Consider the following 15,449-nt stretch of genomic DNA (forward strand, 5'->3'; position numbering starts at 1 on the left):
AAACAGGAAATGATCCTGTGATACTTCAAAGTAGCACGTGGGTGTGGTTTCTGCAGTGGGGAGCTGTGGACCTTCCGACACCTGGGGAAATGAATGGCTAGTCTGTAATGGGAGTTTTGGTTTCTTCAGAAACTCAGTTATAGGGCTGGAGAGTTGGCTCAGAGGTTAAGAGCACTGACTGCTCTTCCAAATGGTCCTGAGTTCAATTCCCAGCAACCACATGGTGGCTCACAACCATCTACAATGAGCTCTGATGCCCTCTTCTGATATGTAGGCACACACGCAGGCAGAATACTGTAAAAATAATACATATATAAATCTTTGTTGGGGCTTATGGGGAGATGCAGAATGAATAAAGTGTAATTGATGAAAAATTTAAAATAAATAAATAAATAAATCTTTGTTTAAAACACTCAGTTATGTTTTGTTTTAATCTCCGGTGTGGGCTTTTGTTTGCCCACATCTGATAACTGCCTCCTGCAGGGCAAAGTCTCGACCAGCTGGTAACGGCCTGCCGCACGCAGCACAGAGAGGGAGGTCTAGGACTCTGAGGGATATAAACAGGAAAGCCCTGACTGAGAAGGTGTGGCATGTGGCAGGTGGCAATTTGGAGAGACCAGAGATGCTTTGTGTCACAGCGGCTTGGAAGAGAGAGACGGAGGAGACTGTTTGCTGTTTTTGCTGTTGACGGGGAGTTAGTATAGCCCTAAAGGAACCCATGGACCCTAAAGAGCTGGGAGAACTGAAGGGTCTGGACCCCTCTCCCCCTAACCTTCCCTCTTCTGCCTAGGGTTGGGAGTTGGGAGGAAGAGGCTTTAAGAAACCACAAGTAAAATAGAGTTTACAAAAGAGATTGACTCTAGTCTGAGACTTAAAGTGGAGCCTCCACCCGCAGTCCTGTGGCAGCAAAGCTGAAGGCAAAGAGTTTGCCACAGTGTGGCCCCAGCTCAGTTTAAAAAGCAACATCAGGTGAGTCCACCCTAGGAGGGTGCTGCCAAGTGGCGACAACGCAGCATCCCCAGCAAGGCGTATGCCTTGACCTCTCTCGTTGACCCACCTGGAAATGTGAGCCTCTTCTTGAGCTGTAAAAACAGGACAAAGCAAAGTCCTAGGAGATCGTGTGCATACAGATCTACTCGATCATCCCATACAATCTGCATGCACTGAATATGTTTTAATTCTTAATTTATATACGTCTTCACACACTTACATGCTTAGAGGTGTCATTTAGAGTAGGCAAGGGTACAAAGAAGCTAAATGTCCACTGATGGATGAATAAGGAAGCCACAAATGGAATACTATTCAGTCTTCTAAAATGAAGGCAATTTTGACACATAATTCGGGGCTAAAGAACTTTATGGACATACTGTGTAGCGAAGTGAGACAGATGGGGGGGGGGTGAGCTACAGCATCCCACTGATGTAAAGCTCCTCCATCAAATTCGTAAGGACAGAAAACAGAATGCTGGCGGCCAGGACCTGGAGGGACAAGCAATGGAAGCTTGTGTCTGATGAGATCAGTTTCCGATTGGGAAGATGAAAAATGTTCTGGAGTGTGTAGTCACGGCTATACAAGGAAGCAAAATAATTTAATGCTACCCAACTGCACCCTAAAAATGATAAAAGCAGTCCATTCTTTTACACACACTTTATACTTTTAAGTTTTTAACTTTGAAAGTCACAATAATTGTATGTGCCCAAAAGGAAGGCAATTCCCCAAAATCCCCCCCCAAAAAAAAAAGAAAAACAGGTGGAGCCACATTGCTGGCTGTTTGCCAAGACACGCTGGTAGTCACCAAAAAGAAGTGAATGTAGAGACGGGTTACATCATCAGCATTGCACAGACCATCTCCAGAAAACCCGAGAAACGGGACACTAACTGCTCTGGGTGAGGATGGGGAAGCAGAGTTTACAGTGAGGTCAGGATCGAACTTGTCCAGAAATAATAATTTTGAAAACACTCCTCTACATTACCTACAGTACAAAGGAAGGAATGAGAAGGAATGCCTGGACCAGGCATCAGCGTAAGCTTTTCCCAGTGCCGGGATACTGAACAAAAACCATCTGAGCCGCAGCTCACTGAGCAGAAACGATTCTCTCCTTGTCCCAAAAACATTACCTTCGGGGAAAGCTTAGTGTTTTGAACTTAGTTTTTATGCTGTCACTGTGATGTCTACTCTTTCAGCAACACTTTGCCCTCTGTGTCATTTTCTTTCTAACTTCCAAGAGTCTTTTTTTTTTCAGCCCTAAATCCTTACTCCGTGAAAGACTTGCACTTACCATCACTTTATTCTCAGTTAAGTGCTTCTTGCCCACATACAGGCAAATGTGAGGATAAGAGGTTGGGTTTTGTTTGTTTTGTTTTAAATAAAAATAAGCATTCTGAAAGAATTGTATTTTTTTTAAATAAAATACATTCACCATTTCTCCCACAGTCACTTCAGCAGCTTTATCAAGGAAAATAATTCACTGATAATTCTTAAAGACACTATACCTGGATTCGATTTATCTTCAAATTAATCTACGTTTTGCTTCACTTACCAGTAAAACTCATATCCTTAAACACACACACACACACACACCCCTCATATCCTCCGCAAATTTTTAACCAAAATCCTGACTTTAAATTCATCTCAACAGCTAGCCGCAAGTTTTGAAGACTCCGCAAGGTGGCGCTAGATCCCTATGGGCCAAATCTAACCTCGTAAACTGTTGAAGAGCAAAAGAGCTAGAGCCGCTGGCTAAACAAAAATTAGAAAATGAAGCTATCATGAAGGCCATCTTGCTCTTGTCTGGAGGAAAGGCTGGCTTCCCATATACGTTCGAAGTTCTAATCACATACTTAAAAACCTAAACTCCAAGCTTAACTTATCAACTCCTCTCCTCCAAAGGCAGGTCTCCATCTGCTTTGCTGCATCACGGGCACTCCATCTTAAATGCTTTCCAGAGGCTGCCACCAAGTATGGTGAGTGAGTGAGTGTGTGTGTGTGTGTGTGTGTGTGCGTGCGTGCGCGCGTGTTAGGCACGTTTGTGTTGAGAAGATTCTGTCTCATCCCTATTAATATTTTCATTGCACTTCAGTAAACTGCAAGTCTTCGTTTCTAAGCTCTCAATAGTTTATGAGTATCCCATAAACCTTCGTGAGCTGCGCTCAAAAGACAGTCTTCAAAGCTCTTCACACACACACTGCGTGTGGTCTTCGACACCTCCCTAATCGGTCAGCAACAGCGTCAGTGTCTGCGGCTGCCTTACGGCACTGTGCGGGTGGACCCCTGGATGGGTGTTCCTGGAGAGCGAGCCATTGCGCGCACCTCAGAACAGCTACAGGAAAAGAACCGGCAAGGCCCCCGTGACTGAAGCGTTTCTCATGTCCCTCGTCACGGCTGTCTTTTCAGCTCAGAATCTCTAGGAAATGATTCAACGTGTGCCAGTGCCTGGAGTTCACGACACATCTCTCAAGTTCCGTGTGCTCCAGCTCCTTCATTCAGAAACACTTTTGACACAAGAACTGTTCTGACTCTAAGTGTATGCCCTTCGTCCTCATTTTTAAAACCCTAATGGCCATCCTAAAACTTACAATCTACTTTTCAAAGGGGCCTTTAAATTTAAAAAGCAGATCCATACAAACCACAGCACTCTGAGGACTTTAGCTCTAGGAAGACTGCATTCCTCATTGATTGTATCTGTAACCACATTTTATAGGTGAAACACCCAAGAGGTTAATGAGGGTTTGCTCTGTGCTGTGTTCCTTTCCAGAAGCCCTGGTCAGCGTTCTTCGGGGCTCATTTTCTAAGAATTTGAAGAGAACATAAATATCAAAAGGAATAAGCAAAACAGAATACATACTAACCCCAGTTTGGGGTTTGGGGGGGGATGAGAGACTGGGATGGGGACACGGACAGCTGAGCGTCACAGCAAGGCCGAGAATTCAGTGTCGTGAGCCTAGGGAAGCATGCAGTAGACCACACACCACCATGAATGGGAAACTCACAGACCTCATCCGCAGTATGGGAATAAGGCCTCCGTGCCAATTTTAGCACCCCTGATTTCCAACTCGTAACCAAACGCTTTTGAGACAAGACTCAGAAACTGTTTTATTAAACTGAACACACACAAAAAAAGCCTGTTACAATATCATCAAGCCTTTATCAGAAATCAGTACATACATGAGAATACACAGCCAAGATGAGCCATCCACATGAGTGGTGTAAGCTTAAATAACATTCAGACTTCTATATTTAATAGGCCGAAGAAGATAAAAACCAAAAGAGCAATTTCAGTTTCGCAATTCACAGTTGATTGGTTTGAATCCCGTGACGTGTCAGTCAGCTCCACAGCCCTAGAACAGGAGATCCCCACAACACTGCCCAGTGTCCTGTTCGGATTCTCAACCCGGAGTGACAAGCAGAGAGCGTGATATGGCACAGCCCCACTTTGTGGCTTGGACTGGCACTTCTTGGTTGCATTCTTTCTAGAGAAACCGCAAAAGCACACTTACAAGTTCGCCACAGGGACCACAGGGCGGGCTCCGCACCCTCGCTTTCTACTTCCATCTCTGACGTAAGACGGCACCTGCTTAAAACGCACCCTTCGCACTGGAAGCAACGCTAAGAGCACACACCCCGGAGAGGACACCCTGTCTCGGCAGACACCTAGGCGGCTTGACGATGGAGCCTGGCATGCCCAGGAAGGCATTTCAAAGACGGCACACTAAACCCGCGTCAGGTCCCGGTAGTCGGCTGGGGGAGGGGGGCGGGGGAACCACAGGTGCGCAGAGTCAACGTGAGACCCACAAAATGACACACTGGCTTATGGAAACTTTGGCAGGCGTTCGGGTACCAGAGGGGAGCAAAACAACAACCAGCCCCTTCCAAGAGGTCTGTTCCCAATAGGGCTCTTACCCTAAGACGGTATCACTCATCCTGACATGTGGAGTCATTTCTTAAAAAAAAAAAAAGCATCAGGTAGAGAGTGAATGAGTGGTCAGTAATAGAAAACACCATTTTCACTAGTGAGGGGGTCATTTGAGCACCCACCCTTACAGAGCGAGCGATCATAAAAAGCCATTTAAAGACAAAACGAAGGGCAAACCCTGCATTAGTTGGTGTTCAACAGTGCATTGAGATTTTAGCAAATTGCTTTGGACTTAATTAAAAACTACAATTTATAGCCTGGCATGTGGTACATGCCTGTAATCCCAGCACCAGGTGGAGGCAGGAGGATCAGGAGTTCAAGGTCATCCTCGGCTACACAGTAGAATTAAGACTTGCCTGGGCTACAAGGGAACTTCACGAAACAACAAACGACCATAGGAATATCTTTATGTTAAAAGAACTGTGAAATGTCTAAGAATAAAATTCTACTTTGCAAAACTACATACAGTCCTTGCAAGGGCCCAGAGGAAGTGTTCAGTTACACTGGATGCCCACGACTGAAATCCAGAAGCACTCACGTCTGGGCTCTGGCATGGCTCTACTCGTCCAGTCTCCCACCTGAGCAAACCCCTTCAGCTCCTCGGAGCTGTCGGCAGAAGGGGAGCACAGGATGGAGGCAGAGGGCAGATCTCCTCTGGGGTGGGGGGAGAGCTGCAGACTGCTCTAAGGCTTGCCCACCCCTAGTGGGCCGTACTGCTGTCTCAGTGTCGGATTCTGCGGGTATAGGAGGTGAATGGTTACAGCGCCCGGGAGTTCACAGCAAGTCCTGATGGGAATGTGACCTTTGTGGGCCAGGTAACCCAGTACAGACTTGTTGGAGAGTCTAAGCAGACACAAGGAAGACTGATATCCACAGGAGAGAACTGAGCCTGTTTACTGGCTTGGGTTATGACCCACATGTGTGGCTTTCCTAAGACGTTAACATTTAAGTGATAAATCCTAATGCATGGCACCCAATGGTATGGGCTCTGTCTGAAATGTATGCCAAGATAGCTGTCCTGATGGACAGACACATGAATACAGCGACAGGCTCATGGGGAAATACAAGGTGGGAAATGTCAACAGCAGAAGGGAAAATTAGGTATGCTCCAAAATGTTTCCACTCTGACAAATGTCCGAAATTCTTCATCATAAAATGCTGAGGCAAATGTTACTATTTCTACATGAAGGTTAGTTTAATCAAATGTACGAAAGTTGTAAAGACTCAGGAAATTCAAAGTTTTCAGTTAATCGAAGTAAGGAAAATGTTCTTTTTCAAAGGCCTCAAGCTTGCTTGGGAAGTCCCCTCCATCTGTGCAGAGATGGAGCACAGGAAGACCCACAGCTACTGTCCTGGCCAGTCTCTCCATGCACTTCGTTTGCAGATACATAATTTTCTCCTCTCTACAGAAGAACCAAGCTGGAGCACGGTCAGTGTAGGAAGCTTTCTCCGACATCTCAAGCTCTGACTCCTCCGTATCAAACATGGCCACCAAGGTGACGAGTGCCAGCCTCGGCAACCTGAGAGTGCACAGTTTATCCAGTAGCAAGTCGAGACTGCACTAAGAAAGGAGGGGACGGACACAGGACAGATTTCACAAGGACCTCTGCTACTTCAAGCTATTTTATGAACTGTGGTTAATGGCAGTAAATCCTGTCATCTCTACACTCTTGCTAAAGGCACTCATATTCTGGGCTTAACGGACACAAGGTCACCTGGGACCATAAGCCAGGACTTTTTTTTTTTTTTTTTTTTTTGGTAGCTACAGAAAAAAGGCATTCACAAAGGGTCCCTACTGATAATGGGAAGGAAATGCCACATAGCTATCCATATAAATGTCTCATAAGAAGCTATTTACACAGCTAGTCTCCACTCAGCCATGTTGACATGGGGGCTCACAGGGAACTCACCCAAACAGGACACGAAAGCAAGGAAGCAATTTTAAAAATCACACATAAAACTCCTAACAGAGACTCAGAGTGGGGGCAAGGTAGAATATTCTTAAACACCTGTTCAAATACCTACGTTAAACTTCTGCACACACGAACAGAATATTTACCCATTTCTAAAGACACTCCGCTGCTTGGGTACACAGCTCACCAATTTCTCCAGTAAATCCAGTACAACCTAAGTTCTGACATTTACAGGACCTTCCAAACCCGCTCTTCTTGAACCTCTCCTCGGAGAAAGCACTGTGTGGAAGTTACCCCTCGGTCTGGACTCATTTGACCATCTAAGGACAGTCACTTCCTCAGACTGACATTCCTCATATGCCCAGGCAGCACAGATTGGATTAGTCCCAAGTTCCACTGTCAAGTTTTAGATCCTATCTACACAGGAATACTTAATCAGGTATACATATATGTATAATTTCTCTCCTCATACGACTGTAAACTAAGCCACACAAAGCTCTGCAGGGCAGCCCTGTGGGGCCACGTGGAAGATGCCTCAGGAGAGCACTAGCTCTCTGCCACAGTGCCTCATTCATTGCCAGGGCTTCAAAACTCCTGACTGGTTTTCTAAGCTCCTGCTGAACTTAAAGGGAAAGAGCTGAGGAGGAGAGGTTTATCAAGATAAATGGTGTGAAAAAAAAATTGTGAAAAGATACAGAATTCAGTTTGTAAGAGGCAAGCAGACAAGCATAAAGCAGGCACATATTTACAAGCTGTAGGACAAGGACCAACCCAGATTAGCGAAGTCTTCTGTTCAAGGTGAAATCTAAAAGGGCAAAGGGCACAGGGCTACAGCTAGATTTCCAAAGACAATACCCTCTGAAAGTATATGCCATCCAGACCATTTGGAACTGGACTCTTCCTGAAGCCTTGGACCTGGGTGTTCTTCCTGGCCTCATAATGAGAAAGAGGGCCACGAGAACAGACACCAATGCTACAGATAATTGATAAAATCTACCAAATTTTGGACTAAGGTCTCCCTTTGTTTAGACTTCCACCCATCCGTGTCTGTGACATATCATAACATACACAATACCTGGAGAACAGGAGGCCAATCCTACAGCGAAAATGAAACCATCACAGAGCCCACTTAACTGACTCAAATGCCACCCTCGCCTGATAAGACAAGGAAGAGACACTGTCCATACAGAGTTCACGTGGTGAGACACTGTACCATGTAGCTCCAATAGCCTTTGCCACCCTCTGCCCCACCCACTGAATACAGTGGGTACACCATGACCTCAGCCATGGGTCTCCCAAGTGGGGTCAAACATCCACAGAACCTCTAACAATGGCCCCTGGCAGTCACTTGTCAACTTCCAGCCTTTGGAAACAAACTGAGTTATTGTAGGCAACCCGGCACTGGAGTGTCATCAAACAAATGCATCACTCTTTTTAGTGCAAAGGAATATAGAAATAACACTATAAATCTAACATTTCTCTCTAAAGGAAACCGCACTTACGCATCCCTAACATCCATTAAGGGCACTGGGGGCCTAGAAACCTGAATTCACGAGGCTTGAAAACACATCAAGCCCTTAAGTCCGCTGTTTTTGTACATACAGGAGGAGAGTAGTTGGGGTGGGGCATATCCTTTGATTTGATTCCCAGGGGAGAACCTCACAGCAGATGAATGTCACATTGGTGAAATGTAAATCCATACGCAGAATCTTTCAATGTTATCTGAGATAAAGATGAGGTGAAATTCTCTCTGGGGTAGCACATAAACTTGGGGGAGGTGACACATGTATCTTCAGACACAAACACAGAGACACACAGACACACCCCTGCAGAGGGAGCAAATGAGACTATGAAAGAACCACAGAACCAAGTGGCCAGCACTGTATGTAAGTCTACCGAAGAATTATATTTAGCAGCAAATGAGCATCCAACAAGACACACCCTAAATTGCTCTAAACGGACCAACTCTGCAGATGGCCGCAGGAGGGTTCTTGGTATGAGGAGTTGCAAACAGAGATCAAATCTCGAGAGAACACTGTTCTTCGTTCTGTTTCTAAGGGGACAATACTTAACCAAATAGTTCTACTTTTCAAGAAACCAGCATTTCGGTGGGAGGAAGGAACCATGTGCTGTTCTAGAAGCTAATCACAAAATTAGCCTTTAATTATGGGTCTCGGCTGTTCTGAAGCAAGGATGGAAGGGAGGCGTGGTGAGTGCTCCCTTCCTCTCTATCTATCTGCCTGGAGAATTCTCAAGGTTACATGGGGCTTTTCACTGGTGATGTGAGTGATAAAATGCGCATTTATTATAGTGCAAAACACTGCTTGCTCTAACCTTCTGCAGAAGTATGGTTCCCTAGGAAGCATGGACATGCTGGTCTTATCCACAGTGAACACAAGTTCACAAAATATTCCAGTAGTCCACCTAGACATACGCTATGGCTTTTTATTTTAAAATAATCATCCCATTATAATCATTAGACACCGAAGTCAGATGTCTCTGTTTTCAGTCTCTTCAAGGAGGCAAAAAAGAAAATGCAATGTGTGCGTGCTTTTCTACTGGAAATGACACTGCAACCTGATCAGCTTTAAAAAAGAAAAGGAAAATTGTTCCACCTCAGAAGTAGCCCAGAGCGGTTATTTTCCAGGAGTGCCCATTACCTGTCAGGGCAGCGTCAGGATACGATCATCAAAAAGCCACAACATAATGACCATCTCCTGAGTTCACATAATTAGCAGTGAAAACGTAACTCCAAATTGAAATCTCAAACACATTCTTGCATTTCCTTGAGTCATCTGAAAATATATTTTTTAAAAGAATATTCACCTCCAACTCAGGGTTGAAGACAGTCAAATCAGGGTCTCAGAAGGCGAGAGCACAGCTAGGGTATGAGGAAGAGCTTAGCAGACAAGCTGATCCAAGTAGCAGGGGAGGCGGGAATTAAATGTGTGCAGTTCACAACTGGGAGATGAAGTTACAGGTGCAGAAGAAGAGAGTATTCTGGAAGCATCTGAATTCAAGAAAAACCTGTGTGTCGGTTACAGAAGGACGGCCACAGGGAACCAACTGCTGCTGAGAGACTCAAGCACACACCATAACAGAACATCTTTCTGACACCGAACTGTGCGGATGGTTCCCCAGGAATGTCAGGAAATAGGAATCTCTGTTTACCTGTTTTCAGTATAATCTGAAGAATTCAAATCCACCCATCTTATGTGCATAAAACGAAAACTGCAAAAGTTGGTGCCATTTTTAAATAATCATAGCTCTAAATGGTCAGGCTACTACTGCTTAACCAGAACGTGGCCGAGAAAAGATAAAGGGGCAGGCGGCTCACACATTGTAGCAGTTTGACGCAGCTTGCCCAAAAGAGCATCATGACCCAAGAAACATGTCTCCCTCCCCACCCCGACTTGATGACTCATGGCACCACTGCAGGTTACTCGAGTTAAGCAGAGGAATGAGGAATGTACTCATTGAGGGGACCACAAAGCAAGGCAGGCTGACAGAAGGCAAACAACAGGCAGGACCAGCTTTTCCGCGAGCACGGCCGTCACTGTACGTAGCCCAGGTTCTCCATCTCGCTCCGGTACCGCTGCTCAGACACCTTGCTCTTGTGCTGCTTGCTCTCCAGGTGCTGCCGGAACTCCACCTCTTCACCGGCTCCGACGTTACACATTGAGCAGTAAAACTGGCCACTGGGAGTAACGCACATGGCAAGGTCTCGCGGGATCCTCTGCCGGGAGCGGGCATTGAAGTAAGGACCTGCTGGAGCATAGACACGGCGGGATGATCAAGGGAGGTGAGACGCCTGGGGAACCCGAGTTCCCATCTCCAGCATCCACAGAAAAGTCAGGCATCACCCCAGGGCTTTTACCCCTTTCCAGGCCGCGAAGGCGGAGACAGAAGGATCCCGGAGACTTACTGGCCAGCTAGCCTAGCCAATCAAGAAGCTGTAGGTTCAGTGAGAGAAACTGTCTCAAAATGTAAGGTGGATAGCAACAGAGAAAGATACCCCAAAAATGACCTGTCAGCTTTACATGCGAGCACCCACACACATACATGCAGATACTCGATGTCCATTTAGTAAAACCACTCCACCAGTTCTCACTGTAATCTATAATCTAAATCCAGGCTCTTAACTTTAAATGAAGGAGAGGCAAATGGATTTTTCTCTTTAATTACATGTGCATAGAAGTTCAATCTACAAACATAAAATGATTCTCCAACTAGTGCCAGGGTATGACTATAGCCAAGCCTAGGTTCTAAATGCTTATGGCTCTAAAAAGTAAATATTTAAAAACTGTAACCAAGCATGGTGGCTTGTGCCTATAATTAAGCACTTGGGAACCTGAGGCAAAAGACTATGACAAACTTGACGCCAGTGTAGGCAACACAGTAACATCTATTGCTCCAGCCCAGTCTCTGTATTTGTATTACTCTACTCAGAGAACATAATCAATACCATCTTCATCCTAAAATGTATTTTCCTTGACATTTACACAGCTATGGGATGCTTTTTCATCTCAGCTAGCTTTTTAAATACAGCCTGGCCATCTCTTTTAGTTGACTTTGGTCATAACTAGTAATGCACTGAGACTGCATTCTCAGACCAAAGATTTTTCTGTCCTTCTGTACTTTCACTAGCTGTCTTTTGCTATTCAGTGAACTCTGTTTTTGTTTCACTCTTTGTACAAACAGCCCCTGCTGGCATGCACAGTGTTAGGGGCCGTGGTGGCCAGGACTAGAACGAACAGAGAACACTTCCGTAAACACACGGCTCTCCAGTGAACGCACACATCACAAGAATTCCCTAGATAATTCTCACTTACTGCCTGTATAAAAATCACACTGAACATGGTGTGACTTAAAAATCAAGGAGGGCAAGGGTACGTGAGTGCGTGTGCGCCTGTCAAGTTTCTCCCTCATAACTCTCTACCTTATAATTTAAACCAGTCTCAGTGAACCTGGAGCTTGCTGATTCATCTAGGTTGTTTGGCCAGTGAGCTCCAAGGGCCTGCCATCTCCACCTGAGATAACAGGTATGAATTGCTGTGCCTGGCTTTTTTCCACCTGAGATTGGGATCACACTCAGGATCACACTCCTTATGCTTGCATGACTGCACCATTTTCCCAGCCCCCAAGAGGCCCATTTTCTAACATGCTCTATTTTTTTAAAATAAGGAATTATAAGAGACCCTACAACACTATGATTTAAAAACCAAAATAAATAATATACTGAATAAGCAATAAAGAACACCAGAAATAAACATCAGCCGGAACAGCCAGAGGAGCAGTCCAACAAAACAACCACTGACCTAATTTCTTGCTTATTCATCTCCGCTATCATGTGCGGACATGTGTGCGCTTGTACAAAGGGACGCACGGGATACCTGAATTGCTCTGGACTGTATACGTATTCCTCCTGGTGGTCACCATCTTAAATTCACTCCCTTCTTTCCGGGTCCGCCGCTGCCCTGCCTCTGCAGAGTCCCTGGTGAAAGGAATTTGAAATGAGTGAGAACAAGGCTCCCTTTCAGGCCCTCCTTTAAACACAGTTGCTCTCACATACCAGTCTGGCCTGGGAGGCCATGGCAATACCTACAAGAACGAGTTACTCTGGGCTTCAGCCAGACGAAGTCTCTTGGCATGGTTCTTCCCCTGGTAGTGGGCCTGTGCCACTGCAGGGGAGCTAAAGGAGGCGTCACACAGCTTGCAGTAGTCATTCTCTGTGGCCAGGATCACTCTGCCCCCTGGCTTGCAGGAGCCCACCTGCCAGAAAAGACACAGAAGCAGAGGGTTACACCTTCTTTATCCTCGAAGATTCTTCTGGGCCCTGAGAAACAACCAAAGCCTGAGGCATGGCCGCAGGCACTGAGTTTTATAAGAAGAAACTGATTCCAGGTAAAGAGAGACTGGAAGACCCTTTGCCCATTCTGGATTATAATTACCTACAAACCAAAGCACCAGCTGGTGTCCATTGAAGAAATGTTTTTAAAACGTAGATATTTATAGTAGGAGGCAGGCAAATAAGTAAGGAAAGCTACAACCTTCTTCCCAGAGAGAGGGAAGTCTGCTCAAATTCCACTAACAAGCACTTACTGAGCACCATCTGTGTACTGAGCAGCCCACCTAGACAGAAGCGGCCAAGTTTCGAAGGCTTCAGTGCTACAAACTCTCCAAACCACCTATACAATCCTGGGAAAACACCCAGGGAAGCCAGGAACCCGAACACTCAGTATTAGACTGCCATGAGCTAAGGAAAAGTTACAAAGTAAACTTTGGTTAGAAGAAAATACATGGTTCTGGTTGTGGAGACCAGACCTTATCTAGAACAGTTGAAAATTATAAAAACCAGCACTGCCTGACCTGAAAGAAAAGATTCTCCAGGGACAGCAGGGCATCTTCATATTTCACAGCGGTTTGTGTGAAACAAACAAGGTGGCCTGTGCTGTTTTCCCAGGAGGAAGGGGGCGGCTATCTACCTCTACAGCATCCCAAAGGAACTATAATGTAAAAACAGCAGGAAGCACCTCTGCCTTGTTTAATGTATCTCATTTTCCTATAAATCTAAGGACAAGGCTCAGCCGGGATACCTATTTGAAGCAGGAAAACACTCAGGAAAGTAACAATATATCTTGGTGGTTGGGAACAGATGATACAGGCTAAGATGATACAAAATTTTGTTCTGCAACATTCAAAGTATGCAGCATCATGGAAAGTTACTCAGCTTTCCCAGGCTTCTAATAAAGCCCCCGGGAGGCTCCTGCTTCTGGCCCATGGACCAAGCTTTGAATAATAAGGCCAACACTTCCAAGTAATGGCAAATCCTAAATGAGGCCAGTGCCCAGGACTAGAATGAAGCCAATTATAAACTTATCTAGTGTGTAAGATTTAAGACATCATGAAAGCAATCAAGATAAATAATATTTTAATGGAATTTTTTAGATTTTACTTTATACATGTTGAGTTTTTGTCTACATGTATGTATACACATCACGTGGACCTGGTGCCCTCAGATGTCAGAAAAGAAACTAACTTCCCCTAGAAATGGAGTTACAGATGATGAGCCACCTTGTGGCTGCTTGGAACAGAACCCAGGGTCCTCAGCAAAAGCACTAAGTGCTATTAACCACTGACCCATCTCTCCAGCCCTTAAATCTTTTTTTTTTTCTTTCCACAGAGCAAAGCTTAGACATTGCATGGTCATTTAACCTAATCTGAAAGACATAAAAATGGACATAAAAATGGACATAATGATGCTTTCCATCACCTCACATATCAACACCAAGTCCAATGAGAGACCTCAAGGTTCAAAAATGTATGCAGACACAGGTGAAGGACTGAAGAGTACCAAAAACTTAGCACACCTGTAATCCCAGCACTCAGGGAGGCAGAGGCCAGCTACACCAGGCTGTAGACCAACAAAGGGAGTCCAGGATAGGCAAGGCTATAAAAAGAAACGCTGTCTCAAAAAAAAAAAACGGGGGGGTACCAAGAACCTTTCGGGGTGCCTGACCCTGACAGACACAGGTGCAGGAAACTGTACTCATGACCACATGTATGTGACAACCTCTTCACACATGTGCCTCACCTGCGGAGGGACAGGAATGAGGGGTGCAGCCACAGGCTCTGCCACGCTGCTCATCCTGGCTGGAGGAGGGCAGCTGTTAGCTGCATAATAATTTCGGAGTTTTTTGCCGTGGTTTTTACCCTGCAGGGAAACACAAAGCGGACAGTCACAAAGAGAGCGGTTTGTCAGACCGCCACCCCCTCACCCGGGCAGCACCGTCTCTGCTGTACACCCAGGACAACAGACCACGGGGCCGCTCTGACTCCATCCTGAAGAGCCGGAGTGTGTTCTCGGCTGTGCTCTGCTGCCGTGGTAAACCTCATGACCAAGAACAACTTGGCAGAAGAAAAGGTTTCTTTTGGCTCACACTTCTAGGCCATAGTCCATCATGAAGTCAGAGCAGGAACTCAAGCAGAAACCGTGGATGGATGCTGCTTCCTGGCTTACTCACTGGCACATGCTCAGCTGGCTTTCTTACACATTCCACACCCACCCGCCTAGGTAAAGATGGTCCCACTGTGGCCTGGACCCTTTAACATCAACCATTAATCAAGACAACCTCTGACAGACCAACCTGACTGAAGCAGTCATTCAACTGAGGTTCCCTCTTCCCAGGGATTGTGTCAAGTTGACAGTAAGAACTAACCAGGGTGGACTAACCAGGGTGGAGTCCATCATTTGGTTCTAAGAGAACAGTTATATTTATCCAGAGGAGATTTAAAAAAAAAAAAAAAAAAAATGAAGCCAAAAGGAATAATTTCCTCTAAGTTTCCAGAAAAGTCTCACAGTCCCCAGTGCTGCACCCTCCCTGGAACTTATCTCTGCTCAGACACCACTGAGTCAATAGAAATCTTGTGGTGCTCTGATCAGGCTGACTTTAGAATCAAGCAATGAGACGGCTAAGCCAATCAATCACTTTCACAAAAGCAGCACTTGCACAGGGTCCCTGTGTACAGACGTGAAGGGATGCGCCTCAGTTCAGCCACCACTCGCAGGAATCCTGTAGGAATCTGCTGGCACCCACTGAGCCTGACGGTGGAGGAGCTGCGG

General features: G+C 45.6%; 1 protein-coding gene across 3 annotated transcripts in view; it reads right to left on the bottom strand.

The window, feature by feature from the left end:
• Nucleotides 1–4,067: 4,067 nt before the first annotated feature.
• Zmat3 (zinc finger matrin-type 3) overlaps nt 4,068–15,449 on the bottom strand; it is a 33,498-nt gene continuing 22,116 nt past the window's right edge. For 2 of the 3 annotated variants that reach the window (XM_021649921.2, XM_021649922.2), the window contains exons 3-6: nt 14,421–14,540; nt 12,432–12,598; nt 12,220–12,320; nt 4,068–10,594 (exon numbers count right to left, since the gene is read on the bottom strand). In XM_021649921.2, coding sequence (XP_021505596.1) covers nt 10,380–10,594; nt 12,220–12,320; nt 12,432–12,598; nt 14,421–14,540 — 603 coding nt within the window. In that variant the 3' untranslated portion in view covers nt 4,068–10,379. The remainder of the gene's footprint in view (nt 10,595–12,219; nt 12,321–12,431; nt 12,599–14,420; nt 14,541–15,449) is intronic. The other variant, XM_021649924.2, reaches the window with a different exon arrangement.

The sequence above is a fragment of the Meriones unguiculatus genome, chromosome 2 (assembly GCF_030254825.1).
Source record: "Meriones unguiculatus strain TT.TT164.6M chromosome 2, Bangor_MerUng_6.1, whole genome shotgun sequence".
Lineage (NCBI taxonomy): Eukaryota > Metazoa > Chordata > Mammalia > Rodentia > Muridae > Meriones > Meriones unguiculatus.